This window comes from Zea mays, chromosome 1 (assembly GCF_902167145.1).
Source record: "Zea mays cultivar B73 chromosome 1, Zm-B73-REFERENCE-NAM-5.0, whole genome shotgun sequence".
NCBI lineage: Eukaryota > Viridiplantae > Streptophyta > Magnoliopsida > Poales > Poaceae > Zea > Zea mays.
Genome location: NC_050096.1, coordinates 307,483,513 through 307,507,549, shown reverse-complemented (window position 1 = coordinate 307,507,549; position 24,037 = coordinate 307,483,513). Strand labels below are relative to the sequence as shown.

The window sequence follows — 24,037 nt, the reverse complement described above, 5'->3', positions numbered from 1 at the left end:
AGTTTCCTTTTTTTAACATATTGGTTCATTTCCTTTCTTAGCTACTTGATTGTTCATTGATGTTGTGACTTGTGGCTGTGAGCCTTTGTAATTACATGTGTAATCAGATCAAGAGAACACACCTAACGCAGCGGTGTATTTTGGCAGCACCAAAACTTAGTGTGTTCTTCTAATGTCCGTGTTGAGTTTTATGAGCGTTTGAGTGATTCAGGGATCATCTTCGTTTCTGGCAAGGCTCACCGGAGTACAAGGCGACAACTGGTATCAACGTCGTTGTCGTGTTGGGACTGTGCTTGCAGTTATGCAACGCGGACAAACTGCCTCACCACCGCATCGCCGTCAAGAGACGGGGAGCGACTCTGGCAATGGCGACCGTGTCCTGGTGATCTATCAAATCGTGAAAGAGATACTGACCAAGACCAACGACTCCCTTCGTTCATAAATATATGACACCGTTGTCTTTTTAAAAAAACTTTGACCACTCGTCTTATTCAAAAAATAATGAGTTATCATTTATTTTGTTGTGATTTGTTTTATCACTTAAGGTAGTTTGTTCTTTATTTAAAATTTACATTTTTGAATAAATATTTTGAATAAGACGAGTGGTCAAAGTTTTCGAAAAAATCAACAGTGTCATATATTTGTGAACAGAGGTAGTATTATTCATGGGTGACGCTCTTGAAGTTGAAGCTATAGGCGAGAGGCCTGTGGACAACCGTGAACGTTGGCACCACTGACTACACCAACGATCGCAATGCTCTAGAGGCCATCACCCTCGGCCCTTAGGGTACCTCCGGAGATGCAAGGGACGACCACGAGCAAGACGACCGCTAAGATTGCGTGTGACACACTCAAGAAACGCACCTCGCTGCAGACCGAGTGCGCCAAGCGAAGGTGAACACGCTACGACGCTAGTTCAACTCGCTCAGGTTCAAGGACAGTGAATTTGTTAACGACTTCAGCATGCACATCATTGACCTAGTCAACCAACTAGAGATCCTAGACATTGATTACCAGGAACCAGAGACAGGCTAGTCCACCGAGGCACTCGTAGATTGTGATGATGATTAAAACCCTTCTCAATCTCAAAACACTATCTATGAAGGAGTTGATTGGAAAGCTCAAGGCGAAGGAGGAACAATACGATCTCGGTGGTAGCAACGGTGGCGAAGCCTTAGCTGGCCTAAACCTGACCGAGAATGAGTTGGTGGCACATGTTGTGCTCCAGCAGTGGAAGCTCGGGCGGCAATCAGACGTCGCCAGGCATGAGTCGTGGCGTGGTAGCGGGCACAACAGAGTTAGTGACAGCTTAAGGCCACCATAGGACAACAATGACAATGGAAAGGGAAGCGGATTGTTGCTGACAAATGTAAGTATTGTGGTAAAACAGACCATTGGGCTCGTGAATGTCTTAGGAAGAAGAGGGACGAAGTAGGCCCGTGCGACCCAGGCTAGGGAGGAGCTCACCGAAGAGGCAATAATGTTGGCCCTTTACCTCCATCGTGACCCAAACTAAAGAAGAGACAAGGGGACACCAATGTAGTTGTCCTCCCCGAATCCATCATCATCATCGACGCATCTCGCGTCGCCAGATGCTAGAGATGGACTCACTTTCCAGATCGAGGATGGAGGCAGCACGCAATGGGTGTTCACTGAGGACCTTGAGCCTGTGGCACTCATGGCTTCGGCGTTCGCCAATGACACTAGACTGCCTCCCACAAAGGCAGCCCCAACCCCTACACCAAAGATCCACCTCGATGAGAACTGGATGTTCGTCTAGCTTGAGAAGGGCGGTGGCACGAGCACGCGCTGGATCCTTGACATCAGTGCGATGAACCACATGACAAGGGAGCGCATGGCCTTCTCTGAGCTCGACACCGACGTCCACATGACCGTTCGGTTCGGTGATGACACCATGGTCGCCATCGAGGGCCGCGACATTGTCCTCTTTAGGTGTAAGAGTGGGAGCACCAGGTGTTGGCTGGTGTCTACTGTAACACCCCATCCACTCCCAGATCGGCGGTACTTACTCCTGGCAGCTCTCTAGGATCATATATTGTCCCCACAGACCAACACGAGTTTTTTGTGCGCACTTTGTCCTCACTCATGCGCACCTGAGAAAACTCCCTGGTCGGTCACCCATCCCAAATTGCTCCAAGCCAAGCACATTTAACTTGGAGGTTCTTTCGAGATAGGCTTCCAAAAAAGAAGATGCACCTTGTTGATATGAGTACTCTATTAATTCTATTAAGCCTTGGGCCAGAATATCACCATCCTCCGGGGCTAGGATATCACATCTACTTCATCCCCTGATTGACAACAATCATCACCAGCCTTGGTCAACTAAACGAGGATGGACACAAGGTCCTGATCAAGAACGACGTTCTCAGGATCTAGGACCAGCGCCTACGGTTGCTGAACGTGCGACGTTCAGCAAGCCACCTCTACGTCCTTGACATCAACATCGCTCAACCTCTGTGCCTCGATGGTAGGCGCTCGGAGGTGACCTGGCAATGGCATGCCAGGTTCGGACATCTCGGGTTCCAGGGCTCCGGGAACTATCGAAGGATGGCATGGTGCGCGAACTACCACTGGTCGACCACATCCGTTCCCTACGGCCAACAAGTATTGTGTGCCTCATTTGCTCGACCTAGTGCATGCAGACTTATGTAGTTACCCTGGAGACACCTGGAGGGAAGTTGTTCCTCCCTGTCGATGGCAAGAGTCGCTTTATGTGGCTCATGTTGCTGGTGTCAAAGGACCAGGCTATGGAAGCCATCATCCAACTCCAGGGACACGTAGAGATGAGGCAAAACCGACTATGGTGGCGAGTCCACGACGCACATGTTGGATGACTATTGCTCCAAGCATGACATCCACCATCTCGTTGTGCCATACACGCCCTAGTAAAATGGTGGGGGTGCAGAGGCATAACCAACGATGCTTGGCATGGCTAGAAGCATGTTGAAGACCAAGGGGATGTCGGGCTGGTTGTGGCGGGAGGAGGTCACCACAACCATCTTCATACTCAACTGATCACCGACGAGGAGTGCCGAAGGAAAGGCGTCGTTTGAAGCATGGTATGATATAAAGCCTTTGGTTCACTTCCTCCCGCATGGTGCATGTGAAGATGGTCGAAAAGCACCAGCAAAAGCTAGATGACCGGAGTACACCGATGGTGTTCATCGAGTACGAGCCAGGGTCCAATGTGTATAGGTTCTACAATCCTAACACCGGATGTGGTGTTTGAAGAAGGAAACACGTGGCACTAGATCAGGGTCAACGGGTCCAACGCTACGGGAGCAGAACCGTTCCACATTGAGTTTTCGACGGTGATGCTCTAAGGCACGGACACCGTTGAATCAGAAAAGGAAGGCACTGAAGACATAACATCTATGTCGGGTACAAGCGATGTGGTGCCTGTGTTAGGCTCGCTAGGGCACATGAGTGGTGCAACATCAGCGCCAGGCTCGCCAACGATGCCAACGACATGCAACACATATACACCCACGCTCGGTACACCTCCAGCGATCGGTACACCTTCATCATAGACGAAGGTGGAGTTTGTGTTACCACTTGACACTACTTCAAACCTTGCCATTGACCACAGCAGTGGGATGCCTTTCCGATTCAAGATGCTAGATAATGTGCTTAGGTTGGTGGAAATTCCCGGGTTGGTAGAACGAGAGTTCGTGGTGGCTGAGGACTTGCTCCTTACCACCACTGATGATGAACCGGCCACGTTCGAGGAGCCTCGAGGCGATGCCCGCTGGTGCAAGGAAATAACAGGAGATGCCATCCATTGAGGAGAACAAGATGTGAGCTCTAGTCGACCTTCCTCTAGGCCATCGTCCAATTGGCCTGAAGTGGGTTTACAAACTAAAGCACGATGAGCAAGCGTTGCTGTTAGGCATAAGGTACAGATTGTTGCAAGGGGCACACCGGCACATCCAGTAGCCAGAGATAGACTACCGACGAGGCGTTTGTTCCGGTCGCACAGATGGAATCTATGCAGATCTTGCTTGTTGTTGCAACTCAGAGGGGCTAGCTTATGCATAAAATGGATGTCAAGTTAGCGTTCCTGAATGGCGAGCTCAAGGAGGTGTACATCCGGCAACAGTCGAGCTTTGTTGTTGTTGAGCACGAAGCGAAGGTCCTACGACTAAAGAAGGCGTTGTATGGGCTTCGCCTGGCGTTGTGAGCTGGAACACAAAAAAATGGACAACACCCTATGCCAACTCGCTCTTCACCACGTGTGCCAGCGAGCATGGGATGTACACCAAGGGCATCACAACGTCGCGTGTGGTGGTCGGGGTCTATGTCGATGACCTGATCATCACTGGAGCAAGGTTGGAGGACATCGATGCGTTCAAGTAGCAGATGCATCGTCTGTTCCGGATGAGAGATCTTGGTCTCTTGTCCTTCCATCTCGGGCTGAAGGCCAAGCAAGGGCGTGACTTGATCACGTTGGGGGAAGAAGCGTACGCCCGCAAGCTGATGGCGAAGGCTGACATGGGGAACTATAACCCATGCCACACGCCAATGGAGGTCCGATTAAAGCTCTCGACGAAGAGCTCAATAATGGAGGTCGATACGACGATGTACAAAAGTTTGGTGGGGAGCCTACGCTATCTGGTTCATATTAGGCCAGACATTACATTTGTGGTGGGTTTTGTGAGCCGTTTCATGGAGAGACCGCGACAAGAGCAGCTAGCCACCCTCAAGCACATCAGGCACATTCTGACAAAATCAAGCAGGAGGCGATAACCATGCTAGGATTGCCGATCTTCAACAAAATGGTAAACCTAGCATACAAAATTAGAAGCTAATTAATTCTGATAAACAACTATGGTATACAACGTCAAGCAACACATAATGAAAGCAAGCCACACACAACATCATTATTTGTTCCGTTTAAAACCGTGGCACATGAATGTAACGTCGGACAAAAGTATAAAGATGACAACGACAGACAATGCGTCCATGGCAAGATTGGCATCCTTAAGGTCAAATAAACCGAGATAGACTTAGGGGGAGATTATTGCATAATCTAGCTCAAATTTTATTTCCTTCTTAGCTGATTGGTTAGTTTCCTTTCTTAGCTAATTGATAGCTGATTGGTTAGTTTATTTTCTTAGCTAATTGGTAGTTGATTGGTTAGTTTCCCTTAGCTAATTGATTGTTGATTGGTGTTGTAATTTGTGGTTGTGAGCCTTTATAATTGTGTATATAATCAAATCAATAGAACACACCTAACACAACAATGTATTTTGGCAGCACCAAAACTCAGTGTGTTCTCCTAGTGTTCGTGTTGAGTTCTGTGAGCTTTTGAATGATCTAGGAATTATCTTCTTCGTCTCTGGCAAGGGACACCGTAGAGTAGAAGGCGACACCTGTACTTATGTACACAAAAATAAAAGAAAAAAATCTGGCATGCAGTGTACCCATATCTACTTCAAACGACTGATGGAATCCATGGGAGAGAAGGTCAAATTTGCCATCGACGAGGTTTGTCAAGGTGCAGGACGGACCGCTGCAGTAATGTGGCACCTTGGTAAGATCACTGTGCTTTTAAATTATAAAGCGATGGGAAAATTTGACAGGACAATTATGTCGTCATATTTCTTGCTACAGAATGGAATGGATACATCATCCCCTTTAGCAGGGGCTGCAGCTTCTACATATGCTCAGTAAATGGAGCAGTGCTTCTTATCAGGTAGCTGAGATCAACCCCTCTGTATTTCAGCCAAGCTCTTAGAATTATGGTAGTGTTGGTTATGGTTTGTACAATTTGCATTAAGCAATGAAAAAGTAAATGTGCATCCCTTTACCTGAGATAGCAATGATTTCACATACACTGCAGGAAAATCCACATCTTCAATGAGTCACCACTGAAGCCAGGAAAGTGGGCATTGGTAGGCACACTAATGAGGCTCCTGCCTTTGCTGCTGCACAAATCTGTATAAGTCCAATCGAACAAGCCATACCTTGCACTAATCATCTCCCATGAAAAATTTCAATGCCTACAGGAAATACTCAACATTGTTACCAACTTATTCAACGTGTTCCCCAAACCAGCTGAAGGTATGTGCTTCAACAAAAATTCCGTATAGACTGTTACTATCTAAATCTAGCTAAGCATACTGATATCCCTACAGGTTTCCTCAAGGATCCAGAAGCAGTAGCTCAACCATTCATTAACCTCTACAAGTTTTATGTGGAGCCTTTTATCATCCCCTTTCTTGCATATTATACCCACTTTTGGACATATGTGGGTCGAGGATTGAGTATGGTGCTACACATCTTGTATAACCTATATAAACGGCTTATGTAAAGAGCTTAACTGACTGAAATTCAGAACAATAAATTTGCAAAGATTGGTCTATTAGTATGTTAATTGTTAACTCGATGCAATGAGCTAAAAAAAACGTCCTTCATTGAAAAATATCTATTGGTGAATTACCAGTAACATCAGGAATAGGCGAGAAGCAACCAGCCCATGAGAACCAGATGTGCTATGGGGAGACTCCGTGGTCAAACTTTTCATATAATGTGATACTGGTTATGTTATGACGGGTAAGGTGTATAGTAGGAGGCCAAAAGGGCCAGTTAACCGGGACACAATAGAAACCAGTTCAGATTGAGTCTGTTGCAGGTTTGTTGCAACAGAAATAGGAGAGTTTGCTGCAGGTTTGTTGCAACAGAAATAGGAGTCCTTAAATCAAGGCCAGTTTGTTAGGCCATTAGGTTTTCTGTTCAGCAGGGATATATATTCCCATCCGTGTAATGAGTAATGTATGCATTGATCAATCTAAGAAAAAGGAATTGTTCCTTGCCTTTTGCCGAGTTCTCCAGCCGAGCAGCAGCACGGCTCCTCCTCGCCCCGCTCGTCCAACCCTCACCCTGAGATAACCCACTCCTATAATCTGAGAAGTAGAGAAACAGAAAATGACAACATTTAGTTTGTCTATAAAAAATGACGTTTTATCATAAGGATGTAGATATTCACATGAAATGTCTACAAGAACTACAGAGCATTTAGTTTGTTTAAGTCCTGATGTTTTATTAACAATAGTATTGAGAAAAATGTGCTCTGAAAAGAAAGTGCTGCCCCACCAGAACCGGGGTAGCATTCGCCTGCCACCATCACCATGGATGCGGCGCTGGAGGTTGCTGTGGGTTCGGAGACAACTCAACTCACCGGCATGGAGAACGCTCAACAGGCTACAACTGCTTTCCCAGAGCTAGGGGAGCCGGCCCCTACCACTGTGGCATCCTTCATCAGCAACCACACCTGCCCTGCTGCACCACCGCTGCTCCAGGAGCTCCATCAAGCGCCACCAAACCTGAAGAAAAAGAAGAAGCAAGAGTCCAGGCCGACCCGCAGGAGCATGCGGCTGGCGGCGATCGCATGGCCATGTGGGAACATCCAGGAACGCGCGCGCCAGGTCCTGCTGAAGCGCCTGGGCTTGCTGCCTAAGGAAGGCCAGCCGTCTGATCAGGTTGCTGCAAGTGCCGCGCTGGAGACCTGCATCAACCTCTTCAAGGGCCCGTTGTCGTCCTTGGTGCTGCAAGCGCTGATGGACCTCTGCGGAATCCTTCCACCACAGGGCCCTGCGGCACAGGGTTAAGGCATGCGGTCAGCCACGCTCTGTGTAGCACTTCTTCGTTCTTTTGTGCAGGATGTGTCATGTTATATCTGCACCACCAATTTGTCCGGTGGTCCAGAATCACGGCAGCAGCCAGGGGCCTTCAATTGCTGCGATTCTGCTGGACCACTCAGCTTAGCCGTCGTCGTTCGTCGTCACATGTGCTTGTCTGTCTACTATCTGCAGTGTTCTGGGAACTTCAAGGTTCATGCCAGTACCCCCTGTTCTGGATCTGTTTCGAGTGTAATGGAATTAATTTGCCACTTCCTTGGCTTGGTTTGTTTTATCTTGGGTCTCAGCTGTCTACCGATGTCTCAACATAACTGCAAATTTTGAGCTGGAATCTGCGTGGGCTCAATGAAGTGGCTAGGCGTGATTCTGTACAGGAACTGGTCCGGGATACTGGTAGTACCATTGTTTGCTTGCAGGAGACTAAACTCGCTACAATCGACGATGCAACCATCCTTCGCACCTTGGGTCAGAAATTTTTTAACAACACTGCTATGCTGCCTGCAAATGGATCTAGGGGTGGGATTCTGCTTGCAGCTTCGAATGATTTTTTCTCACTTTCGCAAGTGTACACCACCTCACACACTGTCTCGGCCTTGATCACTATGAAGGCAGACAATTCAGCTTGGTGGATCACATGGGTTTATGGGCCACAGTTGGGCGCTGAGAAACTTGTTTTTCTTCAAGAACTAAGTGGAGCACAACGTTGGACAAAGTGGTTGGCGTTAGGAGATTTCAATCTCATATATCAAGCCTCGGATAAAAATAATTGTAACTTGAATCGACGCCTCATGGGCGCGTTCAAATCAGCGTTGGACAGCCTACAGATGAAGGAAATCCACCTCAATGGTCGCCGCTTCACTTGGAGCAACGGGCAAGTAAATCCAATGCTAACAAGAATTGACAGATTCTTCTGTACAACGGAATGGGAGCTGCATTTTCCTAGCTGCTATCTGCACTCCCTTCCCTCCCTCATGTCTGGCCACACTCTGCTTCTCCAGGGAGAATTGACGACGACACATAGCCCCTCTTTCCGTTTTGAAAATTTTTGAGTAAAGATGGAGGGATTCAAGGAGGCTGTTCAAGCTGCCTGGCTGAAACCGCTTCATTCTTCCTTTGCACCCCTGAAGCGCCTTCATATCAAATTAGCGCGTGCAGCAAAGGCCATCAAACTATGGCGCAAGACCAAAGTGGGAGACACGAGATTACAACTTGCAATTTCCAAAGAATTAATCCTCTGATTTGAAATTGCTCAAGAGGAGTGTGTGCTCACCCAAGAGGAACTGGATCTCCTGAAGGCACTCAAAGTCAGAGCCTTGGGACTTGCTGTAATTGAAAAATCGAGGATCCGTCAAAGGGCTCGCCTCACTCGCATTAGGTTGGGCGACGCAAACACTAAGTTCTTCCACCTCTCTGCTAGCTCCAGAGCGCGTAAGAACTTCATCCATTGTCTGCCGCCCCCAATGGGAAACTTAGTGGTAGCCCATGAGGAAAAAGAAAAGACCATTCATGAACACTTTAAATCTCACCTAGGGACAGCCCCGGAGAGAGGGATCACCCTCAACTAGCCGGCTCTAGCTTTAGCGCAGCATGACCTCTCATCGCTAGAAGCGTCGTTCTCCCTCGAAGAAATAAAGGAAACAATCTTCTCAATGCCGAGTGACAAAGCACCAGGCCCGGATGGTTTTACAGGTTTATTCTTCAAAGTATGCTGGGATATCATCAAGGAGGACGTTCTTGAGGCTTTTCACCAACTTCATAGCATGAATGGGGCGGATTTTAAATTACTCAACTCTGCCAACATCGTGCTTATCCCTAAGAAGACGGATGCTTTGACAGTGGGTAACTACTGCCCCATCAGTTTGATACACAACATAGCAAAAATCTTCTCCAAACTGCTTGCTAACCGGCTGGCCCCGCTCCTCAACACTCTAATCTCCAAATCACAAAGTGCCTTCATCCATAAAAGATGTATACAAGACAACTTCCTTTATGTGCATAACGTAGTTAGAAGACTACATAAGCAGAAAAATCCGACGCTCTTCCTGAAGCTTGACATCCAGAAGGCTTTCGACACAGTTAATTGGGGATATCTCCTGGAAGTCCTCCAGACCTAGTGCTGCAACTTGGGCCGTGCCGTGCCGGCCCGGCACGAACCCACCGTGCTTCGGGCCTTAGTTAGTCGGGCCTAACAAGCACGAAATAAAATCGGGCCGTGCTTTACCGGGCCTGGTGAGTAGAAATAAGGCCCAGCACGGCCCTAAAGCACGGCGGGCTTCCATCGGGCCGTGCTGGCCCAGGCACGGCACGCAGCACACAGAGGACGCAGAGTCCAAGACGCGACGCAGACGGAGAAGGTGTCGCCGTGGACGCTGCGCCTGCGGCTGCGCAGTGCGTGCGCTCCAGCAGTCCAGCTCGTGGACGCTGCGGACTGCGGCTGCGCTCCAGCGCCCAGCGCCCAGCGGTCTCCAGAAGTCCAGCCGAGCGGCTGCGCAGGATCTCATCCGACATCCGCTGCTGGTCGTCGGGAGTACGAGAGAAAGAAAGGCGTTGGCCGTCGGGAGCTCGTGCACTCATCCACATCCACTGTTGGCCGCTGGGCGTAGGAGCAGGCCGCTGGGCGTAGGAGCAGGCGAGCAGCAAGCTGGGCGGCTGGGCGTGTAGTAGATGAATGGATTGCGGCGGCCGGTGGAGCGAAGTGATAGGAAACAGGAAACCCTAATCGCGTGCGGTAGCCGGTAGACTGAGTGAGCCTGTGACTGGGTGTGCGGTGGAGAAAACGTGCTGTTTCGTGCCGGGCCGGCACGAACCCGGCCCACAGCGACGTGCCGGGCCTCATAGCACGACGGGCCAACATTTGGAGCACGGCCCAGCACGCGATTCGTGCCGTGCTAGCCCGTTTTTAAATCAGCCGTGTCGGGCCGTGCTTTTTTCATTTTTTGCGGGCCGTGCTCGGGCCGGCCCATTGGGCACGGCCCAAACTTTCAGGACTATCCAGACCATGGGTTTTGGCCCTCGTTGGCGTGAGTGGATTTCCATCCTTTTTGGGTCTGTCTCGTCTCGAGCCATCCTCAATGGCCGATAAAGAGCAACCATCCAGCACAGGAGAGGTGTTAGGCAGCGAGACCCCCTTTCCCCTATGTTGTTCATCCTCGCCATTGATCCGCTGCAGCGTATCCTGGACCTTGCAGCCAGAAATGGGATCCTTTCCCCCGTTTCGCTAACTACAGCAAAACTAAGGACTTCTCTCTATGATGATGACGCTGCTATCTTTATCAACCCCTCTAGAGAAGACCTCCTGGCGGTCAAAGACATCCAACACGCTTTTGGATGTGCCTCGGGCTTGGTCACTAACCTTGAGAAGAGCTCTATCCACCCGCTAAGATGTGAAAACACTGACCTAGACCACATGCTCCAGCCGTTCCAAGGGACCCGGGGGACCTTCCCGTGCCGTTACCTTAGCCTCCAACTTCACACCCGGGCGCTCTAGAGAATTCATGTCCAACCTCTGATCGAGAAAATCGGGAACCGCTTGGCCGGATGGAAAGGAAGCATGCTAAATCGGGCTGGCCGTCTCACGCTTATGTCTTCCGTCATGTCCACTATGCCCACATACCACTTGTCGGTCTTTCCCCTCGCGACATGGGCCCGTAAACGCATCGACAGGATCCGCCGCTCCTTCCTTTGGAAAGGAAAGGTTGAATCAAATGAAGGTCATTGTCATATGGCTTGGCCGCTAGTCAGCAAGCCCAAAGCCCTTGGCGGTCTGGGCATCCTCAACCTCGACAAATTCAGCTGCGCCCTCCGGCTAAGATGGCTTTGGAAGAGCTGGACAGGAGAGGATCACCCTTGGAAAGGGTTTGATGTGCCTTGTAACCTTACGGAAGGCTCCTCTTTAGCGCCTCCACCATCGTCACCGTTGGAGATGGCAAGACAGCCAAATTCTGGCATGACAGTTGGCTTGATGACATGGTGCCAAGAAACCTAGCACCACACCTCTTCGAGCTAGTCTCAAGAAAGAACAAGTCGGTTGCTAATGAAATCAATGACGGGAATTGGATCAGGTCGTTGAGAAGCAAGATTACCTCCATGGTTCAGATCGAGGAATTCGTCTCCCTCTAGATTAGACTCCATGATTTCCACCTTCAACCACAGGTGTTGGACTCCATTACCTGGAAATGGAACCCTGACGGTGTCTTCACGGTAAAATCAGCCTACAACGCGGAATTCATCGGATCGTACAACCACATTAATTCTGGTTTTGTCTGGCGGGCACAGGCAGAGCAAAAGTGCAAGGTTTTTGCTTGGATTCTTCTACAGGACAAGCTCCTTACTGCTAACAATCTTGTCACTTGGGGTTGGCCGCACCAACCAAACCGCTCCCTCTGCAATGGTCCCTTGGAGACCAGCCCCCACCTCTGTTTGCAATGCCCTTTTGCCCGTGCGGTGTGGCATCAGATTCTAGTTTGGGAGGGCTTGAGCCTCCCGGCCTAGGCTGACCCTGCTCACTTCTCTAGCATAAAAGACTGGTGGGAAGCTAAATCCTCCCCGCTCCCAAATAACCAAAAGCGTGACTTCAACGGCCTCATGATATACACCCTGTGAATATCTGGAAGGAGAGAAACCGGAGGATATTTGAAAACAGCGCCCTCACCCCTATCCAATTAGCCTTGAGGATTAAAGAGGATGTGTTAACTTTCAAGAGAGCTATGTTCCCCCAGTATTAGGGCTGCTGCAGTGGTTTAACTGCTTTGTGCGGGTCTGTTGGGAGCGTTCCTCATGTTGTGTTTGCTAGTCTGTCTTGTCTCGGTCCTCGGACCTGTACAATGTGTTTTCTAAACACTCTCCTTGTAATGATTAGGTAGAGCTCCTGCCATTTTTTTCAAAAAAAAGAATTTCCCAATAATGGTTAATTGTTGTTTCTACTGTTATATAATACTACTTCCGTCCTAGTACATAAGGTGTAACCACTTTTCATTCTAGTCCCACTGCCAGGGCCCCTCAGATAGGTTAGATAAAGATAAGGCTAGTTTGGGATAAGATTATAATTAGAGATAAGATTAGATCTAGTGCTCAGAGGTCAAGTAACACTCTATAGAAGGAGAAGGATTGTATCAATTGAAGGTAAGCAAGAGATTAGAAGGAAATCCCTTCTCTCTTGTCGAACGTGGGTAAAGCCCTGCGGCCGGCATCCCTAGTGCCTCTAACCCTAGCTGTCGCCGTCAAATCCTCGCAGCCATCTGCGGCCCATAACACCTACAATATAAAGCGTCTCTCTCTAAACATGTTTACATTGATGTAGTAGTATAGAGAATAAATACATTTCTCAGTCTTTAAACCAGATGTGGTTACACCTTATATACTGGGATGGAGGAAGTATGTGCTAGCGTTGTGTAATGAATGTGACTATGTGTCCTTTAAAGGAGAATAGGAGATAATGTACTACATTGAGCAGTACAGTTCACATGAAAGGTAGAAAAGTGTTATGTTTTAGACCACTTTCTGGCAAAAATTATAGTGCTAGCTTTCTATATCTTACTATATCGTGATTTGAGATTGAAAATCGACTGCAGTGAACAGAATGGTTTTTTTGTGGGAAGAAGCAACAATCAGAGCATCTGACATCTAAGTATCTTAGCATAGAAATTAGAAACCCAAATAAACTTTGTTATATGAGATTAATGATTATTTGCTATTGGCTAACTGAGTAGGTGAAAATGGCAAGTGCCATATTCTGCCGTTGGCATAGAAGGTTGTGACGTCAAAGGTGTATAATCAATTTCATAGAATGTATCATGTGTGGTTTTTTTCTCGAACGCGCAGGAGGACTGTGCATCTTTATATATTAGAGAAAAGAAAAACACCCACGAAGGGCAAAAGTACAGAACACAAACACACACTCAACCACACACACTCTTCTAAAGCACACACCAAGACAGGGAGACCTGCCACGCAGACCCCAACGCTTACAAAGCACAAACATGGTCAACCAAATTAATGCTCCCTAACTGCTTGGCCTCGGCTAGAACCCAGCAAGCGAGCTCATCAAGGAAGGATCTTAACACCTTCACAATGAAAGGGGACTCCTCATGGAAGATCACCCGGTTCCTATGAAATCAAAGGCACAATGCCCCAAGGATGATAGCAATGTTGAAGCCCTTCTTCTTGTCTTTATGGATCTGATTGATCACTCCTCCCCACCACTCTGCAAAGGAGGCCTCCACAGGACTAGGAATAAGATATCCTAGATTAAAAGATGATAGAATGCCATGCCAGAACTGACGTGCAAAAACACATGTAGTTAGAAGATGTTGAACTGTCTCCTGCTCTTGATCATAAAGGAGGCAGACTACCGGGTGGGGCATGCCACACTTTTGCAATCTATCAGTTGTCCAACACCTATTTCTTATGGCCAGCTATAGTAAGGTTTTGCATTTTTGGAGGCCCATGATTTCTATAAACGCTTCCATGGCTCAAAGGTGATAGAACCAGTGAATAAAAACGCTTCCATGGCTCAAAGATGATAGAACCAGTGAATAAAACTTTTTAACAAGATTTAGAAGAAAACTGGTCAGATGACTCATGCCTCCATACATGTGTGGTTTCTGTGCACTGAAATATCCATAAATTCTTGTGAGGGAAGTGTCTCCGCAAGAACAAATAAGCAGACCCAGAATTGACCTTCTTTTCATCCCAAAAAGTTTAATGTGGAGCTCCTTTTCGTATACTCTGATTGAAGAATCGCACAGAAAAAAAAATACTTACATTTCCATGGGAATACTTAACAAGAACCCAAGCTCGGTTTTCAGCAATTGATCGGCAGCACAGAACTTGGATGCCTGCATCCCTCTTCATCCCACAAATATATCTGTTCGTCATGATCTTGTATCCGAGGAGCACGGCGGATGCCTGAAAGTGTATTCCGTGACACTGAATCTGATGGATCCAACTCTAGTGCCTTCTTGGCAATATATTCACCAACCACCGGTTCATTGTGGAACTTGCAATATACCAGCAGGGTCCTGTAAATTGATAAGTCTGGCTGGACGGGCATGGCCTCGATGGTGTGTGCCACCTCTGTAAAGCGGCCTGATCGTCCTAGCATATCCAGGAACAATGTATAGTGGCTCTTTTGTGGGGGGACATCAAACATATTCGCCATAGAGTTGAAGTGTTTGATGCCAATGTCAACTAAGCCACCATGGCTGCAGGCAGAAAGCACAACTGTGAAAGTGACCCCATCAGGCTGAGCTCCAGCCAGAATCATGTCTTCAAAAACTGACAACGCTTCAGTGTAAGAGCCGTTGAATGCCATCCCAAAGATTATAGCATTCCACGACACGACACTGGGTTCCCTGATTGACTGGAAAACACTCTTAGCATCCTCCAGACTCTTGCACCTGCTGTACATGTTTATGAGGCTGTTGGAGAGAGATACCTGACCGCTCAATCCCAATTTCACTGCACAGCAGTGCAGCTGCTTCCCGGACTCTATGGATGCCAATGTCGCAGCAGCAGAAAGGAAGCAAGCTAGGCTGAAACCGTCGATACTAACCTCCTCGTGGAACATGTGAAGTATCATGCCGAGTGCCCTGTGGTGAAGCCCCATCTGATTCAGCCCTTTGGCCAGGCTTGTGTATGTGAATCTGTCCCTCACGAAGGACATTGTGGTAGCCACCTTCCACGCGTCATCCATTCTTGCAGACCTTGCGTACACATCAACAAACGAGTTTCCGGCAGCCGCGTCCAATGACTCCGAACTGGTCTTGAGCACATAGGCATGGATCTTTGCAGCGTGCAGACATGCATGTGCGGAGGTGCAGCCTTTCAGAAGAGTGGACAGGGTGAAGGAGTTGGGCTTCACTCCGGTAGCCCGCATACGAGCAAATGCCGCAAGCGCCTCTTGTTCCCTGCCATGGCGCATCAGTCCAGCAATGAAGGAAGTCCAGGTCACCACGTTGGGCATGTCAGCCGCGTGGAAAGCAAGCAGCAAGTCGAGGGAACGTGCGGAGGACTTGCTGTACAAGTCGAGGAGCGCATTGCAAGCAGAGGTGTCGTGCTCCAGACCAGACTTGAAGAGGCGGCCATGGAGCTGCTGTCCGATGTGCAGCGAGTGGTCCGCGGAGCAGGCGGCGATGAGCGCTGCGTAGGTGAAGGCATTGGGAAGCACAGCAGAGCGTTCCATGTCACGGAACGCCAGCAGAGCACGATGGAGCTGGCCGCGACGCGTGTAGGCGGTGATAATTGCCGTCCAGAGCACGACGTCGGTTTCGGGAGTGGCGTGGAGCACGGCGCGTGCGGAGACCATGGCGCCGCAAGCGGCGTACATGTGGACGAGCGCGGTCTTGAGGACCAGGCCGAGGTGGGGGCCCCAGCAGCCCCAGCGGAGGAGCTGCGCGTGGAGCTGGCTGCCGTGGCGGTGCAAGCGCATGGAGGCGCAGGGCGCGAGCAGCTTGGAGAAGGTGTGCTGGGTGGGTGCGCAAAGTGGGAGCATGCACGGGTAGAGCGCGAGCGCCCCGTGGCAGTCCCCGGCGCGGAGGAGGGCGGATATCATGGCGGTGTAGGACACGGTGTCTGGGCACGGCATTTCGCTGAACACCCTGGTGGCGCCGTTCCACTCCTCGCAGTCGGCATAGAAGATGAGGAGGGAGCAAGCGAGGACGGGGTTGGAGGCGGTCAGGCCACGACGGCACGCCTGGGCATGTATCTGGTACGCGAGGCGGCGGTCGCGGCACCGGAGCAGGGCGGCATAGGCGAACTGGTCGGAGGCAGCGACGGCGGGGTGGGCTCGGAGAACGCGGCGGAAGACGGTAAGTGCGGCGGCGTGGCGACCGCAGCGCGCGTGGCCAGCGATGGCGGCGGCCCAGGAGGAGGCGAGGCGTTGTTGGCGGAAGACGGCGAAGAGCGGCGATGGCTGCCATGGCATGTCGCTGGGCGGCGACGGTTCTTCCTTCCCGGTACTTCCCTCCGCTGTCGGTGTCTGCTCTCTTTCCCAGTATAATTTTACATAGTTTACGAGTTTTTTTTAATATAACTCTAAAAAAACCCAGGTGTCCTAGAAATCCGAAGAAGAGTAGAGCAGAGCAGACAGAGGATAGCGTGCGTGAAAGCCGCCCATGGCGTCCACTGTCCACCACAACAGCCACCAGGCGCTCCTCCTCCGGCCTCTCCCCACTCCGTCTCGCCACCCCCGCCTCTCCTTCTCGCCGCGCCCAGCCGGCCTCCGTTCCTTCTTCCCGGCTTCTGGTTGCCGCCTTGGCACGCATGGCGTTGCGCTTGCAGAGCCAGAGTTCGTTCCCCTACAGGAGGAGGAGGAGGAGGAGGAGGACGCCCGATTCGTCGTGGTGACCTTCTACAAATTCGTGCCCCTCTTTGACCCCCACGCCGAGGTCGCCAGACACCTCAACTTCCTCCAGGTTCTTCTGTCCTGCTCGACTTCGCTTTCGTCCAGTACTACCGTGTCTCATTTCTCCACCCAATTTACCACATAGAGTATGGGAAACGATGCGATTTCTTATGCGTCGGCGTCGCGTCTGTCTAAATCTCTTCTTCTTATGTATCATATATCAGGGACGCGACATACATGGTCGCATTTACTTGAATGAGAAGGGAATCAATGCTCAGGTAACAAGCTTCTGCCCCCATCCCCAGAATAAAATTATACACGAGCACTCATTGTTGCCATTGACTGCCCCAGAGGCTTAACCTATGTTCAAATCAAATGCCTCTCGCATCGTGTCCTTTTTTCTTTTGAAACGAAAGCAACTATAATCAAAAGCAGTTGTTGGCTTGCCATCAAAATATTAATGTAGCACTTTAGATCTTATTAGTATGGAAAGTTAAAAGTAGCTTGTTATTTTGTTAACTGCACTAAGCGGTTCGAGCACGTGAATGTGCTAGGCCCTATATTCTTTACATACATGATCAAAAAATGCTGCTGCACCTGTGATATTTTTTATATTCTAAATTTTGTTATTGCCGCAGTACAGTGGCCCTCACAAAGATGCAGTGGCATATGCAGACTGGGTTAAGAAACATCATCAGTTTTCTGATATGCTTGTTCAAACCTCACCAGCTGTAACTGGGCATGCCTTTCCTAGACTGAAACTACGGTACAAACCATCACTTGTTCAGGTATGTTATCCCTGTTTTTTTGTTGCACATGAAATACAAGGTTCAGTAGCGTCTGATTGGCTCTACTGAGCAAAAATAGCGAATAGTTTTTGTAGTCAAGGGTCCATTGATAATAAAGCTTGAGAAAATGTATGTGCTTAAATAGGAGAAATTTTTAGCCCTCTGCTTCAAGATTCAATCCCGAAGCTTGTATGTCTTAGTCACTTCTTTGCAAATTCAAAAGCTTATACATGGTGATGACCTTCCACAGTTCTGCCCCCAGTCCCCAGGTCCCTCTCATGTTCCTACATTTTTATTGATGATGAATTACCTTACTGCTTTCTGTCAAAACTAGTAGGATTCCCTCTTGTAGTGTATTCCTAACTTGCTTTCTGATGGAACTGGTTGAAGGCCTTCAGTCTAGAAACATGAAACAATTTTGTGACAGAATTACTCATTAGTTTAAACTTGACCAGTATTGTATGGTTTATTCATTGAATGTTAGTTCAGACATGAAATTTGGTGCTTATACTATACAAATTTACATGCTATCAGTTATTAGGTGATGACTCCTGCTCTTTTCTAGTTCTGGAGTTGAAAGTGCAGTGTAATATTAATAATATGGCAAACACGACCTGGTGGACGCTTCGGCGGTTAGTGTTGCGAGAACCCTTTTTTTCTACTTAACACAAAGAAACGCAATTGGTAGCATTGTGTGTTCCTCTTCAATATTAGGATTATTGTACATCCTAGCCTATTATACAACATGTACTTGACTTGTACTACACGATGTACTCCTCTTGTACATGACTATATATATGAAAGGCAGCCCCCACAATAGGTGTATGGTGATTCCCTCAATACCAATCTACCTGGTACCAAAGACTTGTCCACCCACCACAAACCCTAATGCCGCCCCTCTAGGTCATGTGTGCCTAGCTCGTCGCTTGTCGTGTCGTCCACCTCCCTAGACCGTGCCTTCTCCACCCCCTGCCCCCTAACCCTTCCCAACCGGCGGCGCTGGCAATCCTCCTCGTCGCCATCATCTTCCAAACTCACCATGATGACGGCGGCGGCGTCCAGCCCCCGCCACCGGCACCCTCACCAACTCCTCTAGATCAAAGTCTGTCCCGGTGTTCAACATCTCATCATAAGGCACCATCTCCATCAAGTGCCATGTGCCGATCACCCTCAAGTTTAAGTGTCCTAACTCTCCCTGTTCGGCAAATTCAGTCTTCACTCGGACATCGGTGGCACGACAGAGCCACGTCATGACAATCTAGTGTGGGCAGCGGCGGATCCCTATGTCCACAACTGGCTCCTCACCACCGTCGCAGATGATGTCCTTGGCCTTAGGCTCGCCCACGAACCAGATCAAACCGCCCACCAACTTTGGACGGTGATTGTGGACCTCTTCCAGGCGAACAAGGCCCCCTACGCCATCTTTCTCAATCATGAGTTCCACTCCATGACTCATATGACCTCTTCGTCGACGAGTACTGTCAGGAGATGAAAGCCACCACCAACACCCTTCTTGACGTTGGTCATACCATCGTCGACTCGCAGCCCATCCTCAACCTTCTATGAGGTGTCAACCCTCGCTTCTCCACCACCACCACCAACATCGTCAATTCCAATCTGCTAACTGACTTCACAACGACACATGAGAGGTTGGTGCTCAAGGAACTCAATCTCGCTAATGAAGGGAAGGTGACGTTGTAGATGGCCCTCTATGCGGGTTCCCCTTGCTGCGACTCAGCCTGACACGTGACCACCTCTAGTCTAGGCACCCACGTCCTATGCAGTGGCGGTCGCGCCTACACCAATACTGCAGCAGTCAAGGCAACTGCCCAGTCAGCAGTGTTGGCGACCCCAACAATGGACATGTTTGTTTTACTTTTTTGCTGATTGTGGCCACCAGAAACTATTGCGGGCTGCCAAACGCCTTTCTTTTTAGCCCGCATTTGTGAGAATTGCTTTGGTAAAAATTGTCCAAATCAACGTGAACACAGAAGTGACTGTGTCATCGTGATAGGAGGAATCCATCACTTCCTAGATTCTAAACCCTATTTTCCCCTTCATCTTCCTCTGATGTAATCCCTACGATACTCAAATTCTCCCCACAACCAGATTCTCCCCACAATTAGATTCTCATAAAAGCTCGTTAGAAAAAAGCTGAACCAAACAGGCCCAACAAGCACAAAGGTCGCGACGGTGGCAGTGGTAGACTGTTCCAAGACGGATCCACAATGCCATCCCACTGGTTGGCCCCTGGATCTACTTCAACCCCTGGTGCGACCAGTAGGCGTAGTGCAGTCCCCTGTGCCCTAGCATGCCTGGCGTGCTGCCGGTGCCCCCATCCGACATCCTTGGTGCCTACTCACATGCACACACCACCTGTGTCGGCGTAGTTCTTCGACATCACTACTCCTCCGACTGTTGCACATCCACCTTGTCGGCAACAACACCACTTTTCGTCTTAATAATGTTATCGTTGTCCCTGCCTATCTGCTACCCCTGCCTATCTGCTACGACAAAGTTAATGTTGTCTATATGACCGCCAACCCGTAACAAGTATATCGAGATTGACATTCATTTCGTCCATGAGATAGTTGCTTTGGGACAAGTTTGTGTTCTTCGTTCTCCTCGGCCCACCAGTTCGCTGGTATCAAGACCAAGGGTCTTCCCGTGTAGTTTTTTATTTTTATTTTTGGACCAATCTATGTGTTTGTGATCCTTCCGCTCTATGGATGGGTGTTAGAATTACCATATAGCCTAGCCTATTGTTATCGTTAAAATAGAAACCCTAACCTAGAGTTGAGAGTGAGGTTTCTTTCCTAGGATGCCACGGAGGCGAGGCGGAGCGTGCAGGCTAGGAAAGCGGAGTGGAAGAGGAGCGCTGCGAGGAGCGGTGGGAGAAAGGTTGGGTGAGGGAGATGTCCCGCCACGCGGACGAGGTAGGAGGTTGCGTGACTGTCGGAGCAGAGGGCGGCCACGGGAGGGAGTTGGGCGCGCCAGGGAGGGAGGGAGGCCGACACCATGGGCTAATGATTGTTGGTGCCATACTGGCAGAGGGGGAGGCGTTGTTCGCGTGGGTAGAGGGGTTGGGCGCAAGGGGCTGCGCGGACGAAGCACAAACAGTTGTCGGTGGCGCCAGAGTGGGCGTGAAAGTGGCACTGGTAACCGTCGACGGGTCTAGGGAGGGGAGAGCTGCGTGTCGGAAGGCGCCAATCGTCCGCACGGGGAGGGAGGGGATAACTGGGGCTAGAAACGTGGTGGGGTGGGCGGAACCGGCCACAGCGGCGTGGGGGTCATGGGCCATGGGGGAGGGGCTAGTGGCGCTCAGATCTCGACGCCGGGAGTTGGAAGAAGAGAGACGCCCGCGTTGGGGGTGGGGAAGATGGTGGCGCTTGGTGAGAGAAAGTCGTGCGCGGCCAGCATAGGTGCATTAGCGGCCATGGAAGGAGCAGCCACGACCTGCTAGGCGGCTGAGGAGCCGTCGATGGGTGTGGCGTTTGTTGGACACTAGCGGACAGAGGAGAGTAGGGGCGGTCGCATCTGGGCAGGGGAAAGGCGGTAGGAACGGGGCTGGCTGGCACGTATAGGGGAGAGGAGGCGTCGGCGGCCGCACGCGCAGGGACAAGGATGGCCGGGACGCGTAGAGGAGATCCCGCGGTGGCGGCCACATGGCGAAGGCGGCGCAGGGGGGCAACGTTGTGGAGGTCGAGAGCCACGCGCTAGGTGGGGAAGACGATTTGCGCGACATCGGCGTTGTGCAGGGCGTGAGCTACACGCGGTTGGGGAAGAAAGCTTGCGCGACATCGTGGGGCATGAGCAGGGACGGAGGAGAAGCTGCCACCGTGCGTGGATTAGGGAAGACAGCGGGCGTGAGCAGGGATGGAAGAGAGGCCGCCGCCGGGGAAGGAACCACTGGGGGATGTGGAGGGAATCCGGGAGGGTGGCGGCCGCGCTCGGGTCCCATGGCGCCAGCGATGGAGACAAGGAGGCGCGCCATTCGATGAGCAGGGAGGCGCTGGCGGGAGAAGCAGCCTGGTGGCTAGGAGGGAGAGAGAGGAAGGCTTGATACCATGTTAAAATAGAAACACTAACTTTAATTGGGCAGGGGATATATTAATATATATCCAAGTACATGGGCCATGGCCCATTACAGGGACACAATGCACAATATGCTAACAGCTACACATGTTGTACTTCACTTGTAACTCTTGTGTGTGTGTGTGTGTAGGGCAGCGCTATTCGTCATCCTAGAATGGCTTAACAAATCTTCATTAGTTGTTAAGTCATTTTTGGGTGCGTGATGATCACCTAGGGTGATAAACTGTGTGTGTGTGTAAGCAGGTGTACGATGATTCCTCCGGTACCTTTCTACATTCAAGTCGCCGTTCACGTCTAGGGTTGTATTTTTTCCTGCTACTTTACATTAGTATGAATTGGCAGCACTCATGAGAGAGAAAGAGGGAAGGAGAGAAGTGTTATTCTGTGAGTCATTCATCACTGAAGTTGGGGGTGCATTTATTTTGGAAATATCAGAAACTGGACCTTTTAGTTTTATCTATTCTTATATTTTATTAGTTTTTTAATCCAACTTTCAGTGAGGTCTTAAGAGATTTTATTTCCATATGAAATTTCCAGTTAGAAGGAGGTAGTTTGCATCTTCCGTTGCTGGACCCTAACATGCGTGCGACACCATTGACTCCATCAGAGTGGAAGGAAAGACTTGAAGCTAGGACATGCCTTGATGTGTCCTCAGGCGAAACATCTGGAAGGGGGCTTTTGCTGCTTGATGTGAGGAATGGTAAAGTACTTTATATACGCTGCAAATATATCCAGGCACATGGTGTTCTGGCTGAATCGGAGCACTTGGTTCCCTCCCTCTTTGAATAACAAACAAATCACGTCAGTGTCTTTAGGCTGTTGTGCCCATGCTTATTACAGTGTAAAAATGCTAGGACAAGCGCTAAGCAAAGATCATCATCATTCTTGTATTCTATATATATGGTTGCTCATTACAATGTTGATGATGTATTGTCTCGTTCCTTTCCTTTTTATTTGGATCAGATTATGAATGGGATGTTGGGCACTTTGAAGGTGCTCAGCGGCCTAATGTGGACTGCTTCAGAAGCACTTCCTTTGGACTTTCGGGAGAGGTAATACATTGCTGTCATGATGGGCAACTCTTGTTTATTAATTTGCTACACTTAACTAAACATGATATGTAATTGGTCGTTTACAGACAGATCCTCTAAATGGTGTAGACAAAGAGAGGACAGATATACTAATGTACTGCACCGGGGGGATAAGATGTGATGTGTATTCAACAATTCTTAGGTAGGTAATTATAATTATATTATATACTACCTCTCGGTTATAAGGGCTGTCCTCACCGGTGGTGGGTGTAAATGAGTGTATTCGACATAGTGGAGTTTGAAATAGGTGGTGGGATAGCGAGCAAGCATGTGTCTTCTCTCATCTTGGCCTTGCCAAAATGTGTTGTTATTGCAGGAAGAAGGGCTTTCGGAATCTGTATACACTGGAGGGAGGAGTGTCGAACTATCTCAAGGTGGAGGGGCCAGCAGGGTGGGTGGGAAATCTCTTTGTCTTTGATGGCCGGCTCTCGTTGCCACCAGCGACATTCAATGAGGAAGAAGATGAGGAGGAACAGCAGGAGAACAAGAGGTGGGTGGGGTGCTGCTACGTGTGCGGATCAGAGGTGGTGGAGCTGCGGCACCGCAACTGCGCCAACATAGACTGCAACCGCCTTTATCTGTGCGTGTGTCTCCATCTCCATCGATCAGTGATCCCCAGCTGAAGCTGAGCTGACTGACCACCGTTACGTTTTGCAATGCTGCAGGTGCTGCGGTTGGTGTGCGGAGGAGCTGTGCGGCTGCTGCTGCTCCGACTGCAAGGTCGCCCCTCGGCTGCGGCCGCTGCTGCCAGGCCACCAGAGATACTTGAAATGGCATGTCTACCGCGACGGACGGACGGACGATGAAAACAAACTTTATGGTTTTGTTGACGATGACAGCAGTGGCCTGTGAGGTTGAGATAGTTCACGACTGAAAATCCAACATCCCAGGAGGGAATACTTTGTCTTGTCGTGTGCCTACCTACTTTTATACTTGGACAGATGAGTGAGTGAGAGTTCAGAGTTGAGCCGGCTATGTTTAGAGTCACATGAAGCGTTCAGATGCAACAAACTTTATGGTTTTGTTGGGTTTCTTACAAATTCCATTCCACTTTAGACC

General features: G+C 49.6%; 3 protein-coding genes across 5 annotated transcripts in view; 2 read left to right on the top strand and 1 right to left on the bottom strand.

Moving 5' to 3' along the window:
* LOC103644347 (actin cytoskeleton-regulatory complex protein PAN1) overlaps positions 1-6,388 on the top strand; it is a 9,845-nt gene extending 3,457 nt beyond the window's left edge. For 2 of the 3 annotated variants that reach the window (XR_002266608.2, XR_002266609.3), the window contains 5 exons: positions 5,440-5,554; positions 5,635-5,716; positions 5,864-5,915; positions 6,030-6,084; positions 6,159-6,388. The gene's annotated coding sequence lies outside the window, so the exon portion shown is untranslated. Of the gene's footprint in view, positions 1-211; positions 598-5,439; positions 5,555-5,634; positions 5,717-5,863; positions 5,916-6,029; positions 6,085-6,158 lie in introns of those variants that run through there. The other variant, XR_002266610.3, reaches the window with a different exon arrangement.
* LOC103644348 (pentatricopeptide repeat-containing protein At5g52850, chloroplastic) lies at positions 6,260-16,697 on the bottom strand. Its single transcript, XM_023301378.2, has 2 exons — positions 7,202-16,697; positions 6,260-6,926 (listed from the first exon to the last, which is right to left on the bottom strand). Exon 1 carries the CDS (start codon positions 16,582-16,584, stop codon positions 14,464-14,466), a length of 2,121 nt encoding a protein of 706 aa, XP_023157146.1. The 5' UTR covers positions 16,585-16,697; the 3' UTR covers positions 6,260-6,926; positions 7,202-14,463.
* Positions 16,611-24,037, top strand: LOC103644349 (rhodanese-like domain-containing protein 8, chloroplastic). Its single transcript, XM_020547061.3, has 8 exons — positions 16,611-17,074; positions 17,229-17,282; positions 17,643-17,792; positions 22,425-22,587; positions 22,851-22,939; positions 23,026-23,120; positions 23,295-23,558; positions 23,644-24,037. The coding sequence occupies exons 1-8, from the start codon at positions 16,775-16,777 to the stop codon at positions 23,828-23,830; spliced, it is 1,302 nt and encodes a 433-aa protein (XP_020402650.1). The 5' UTR covers positions 16,611-16,774; the 3' UTR covers positions 23,831-24,037.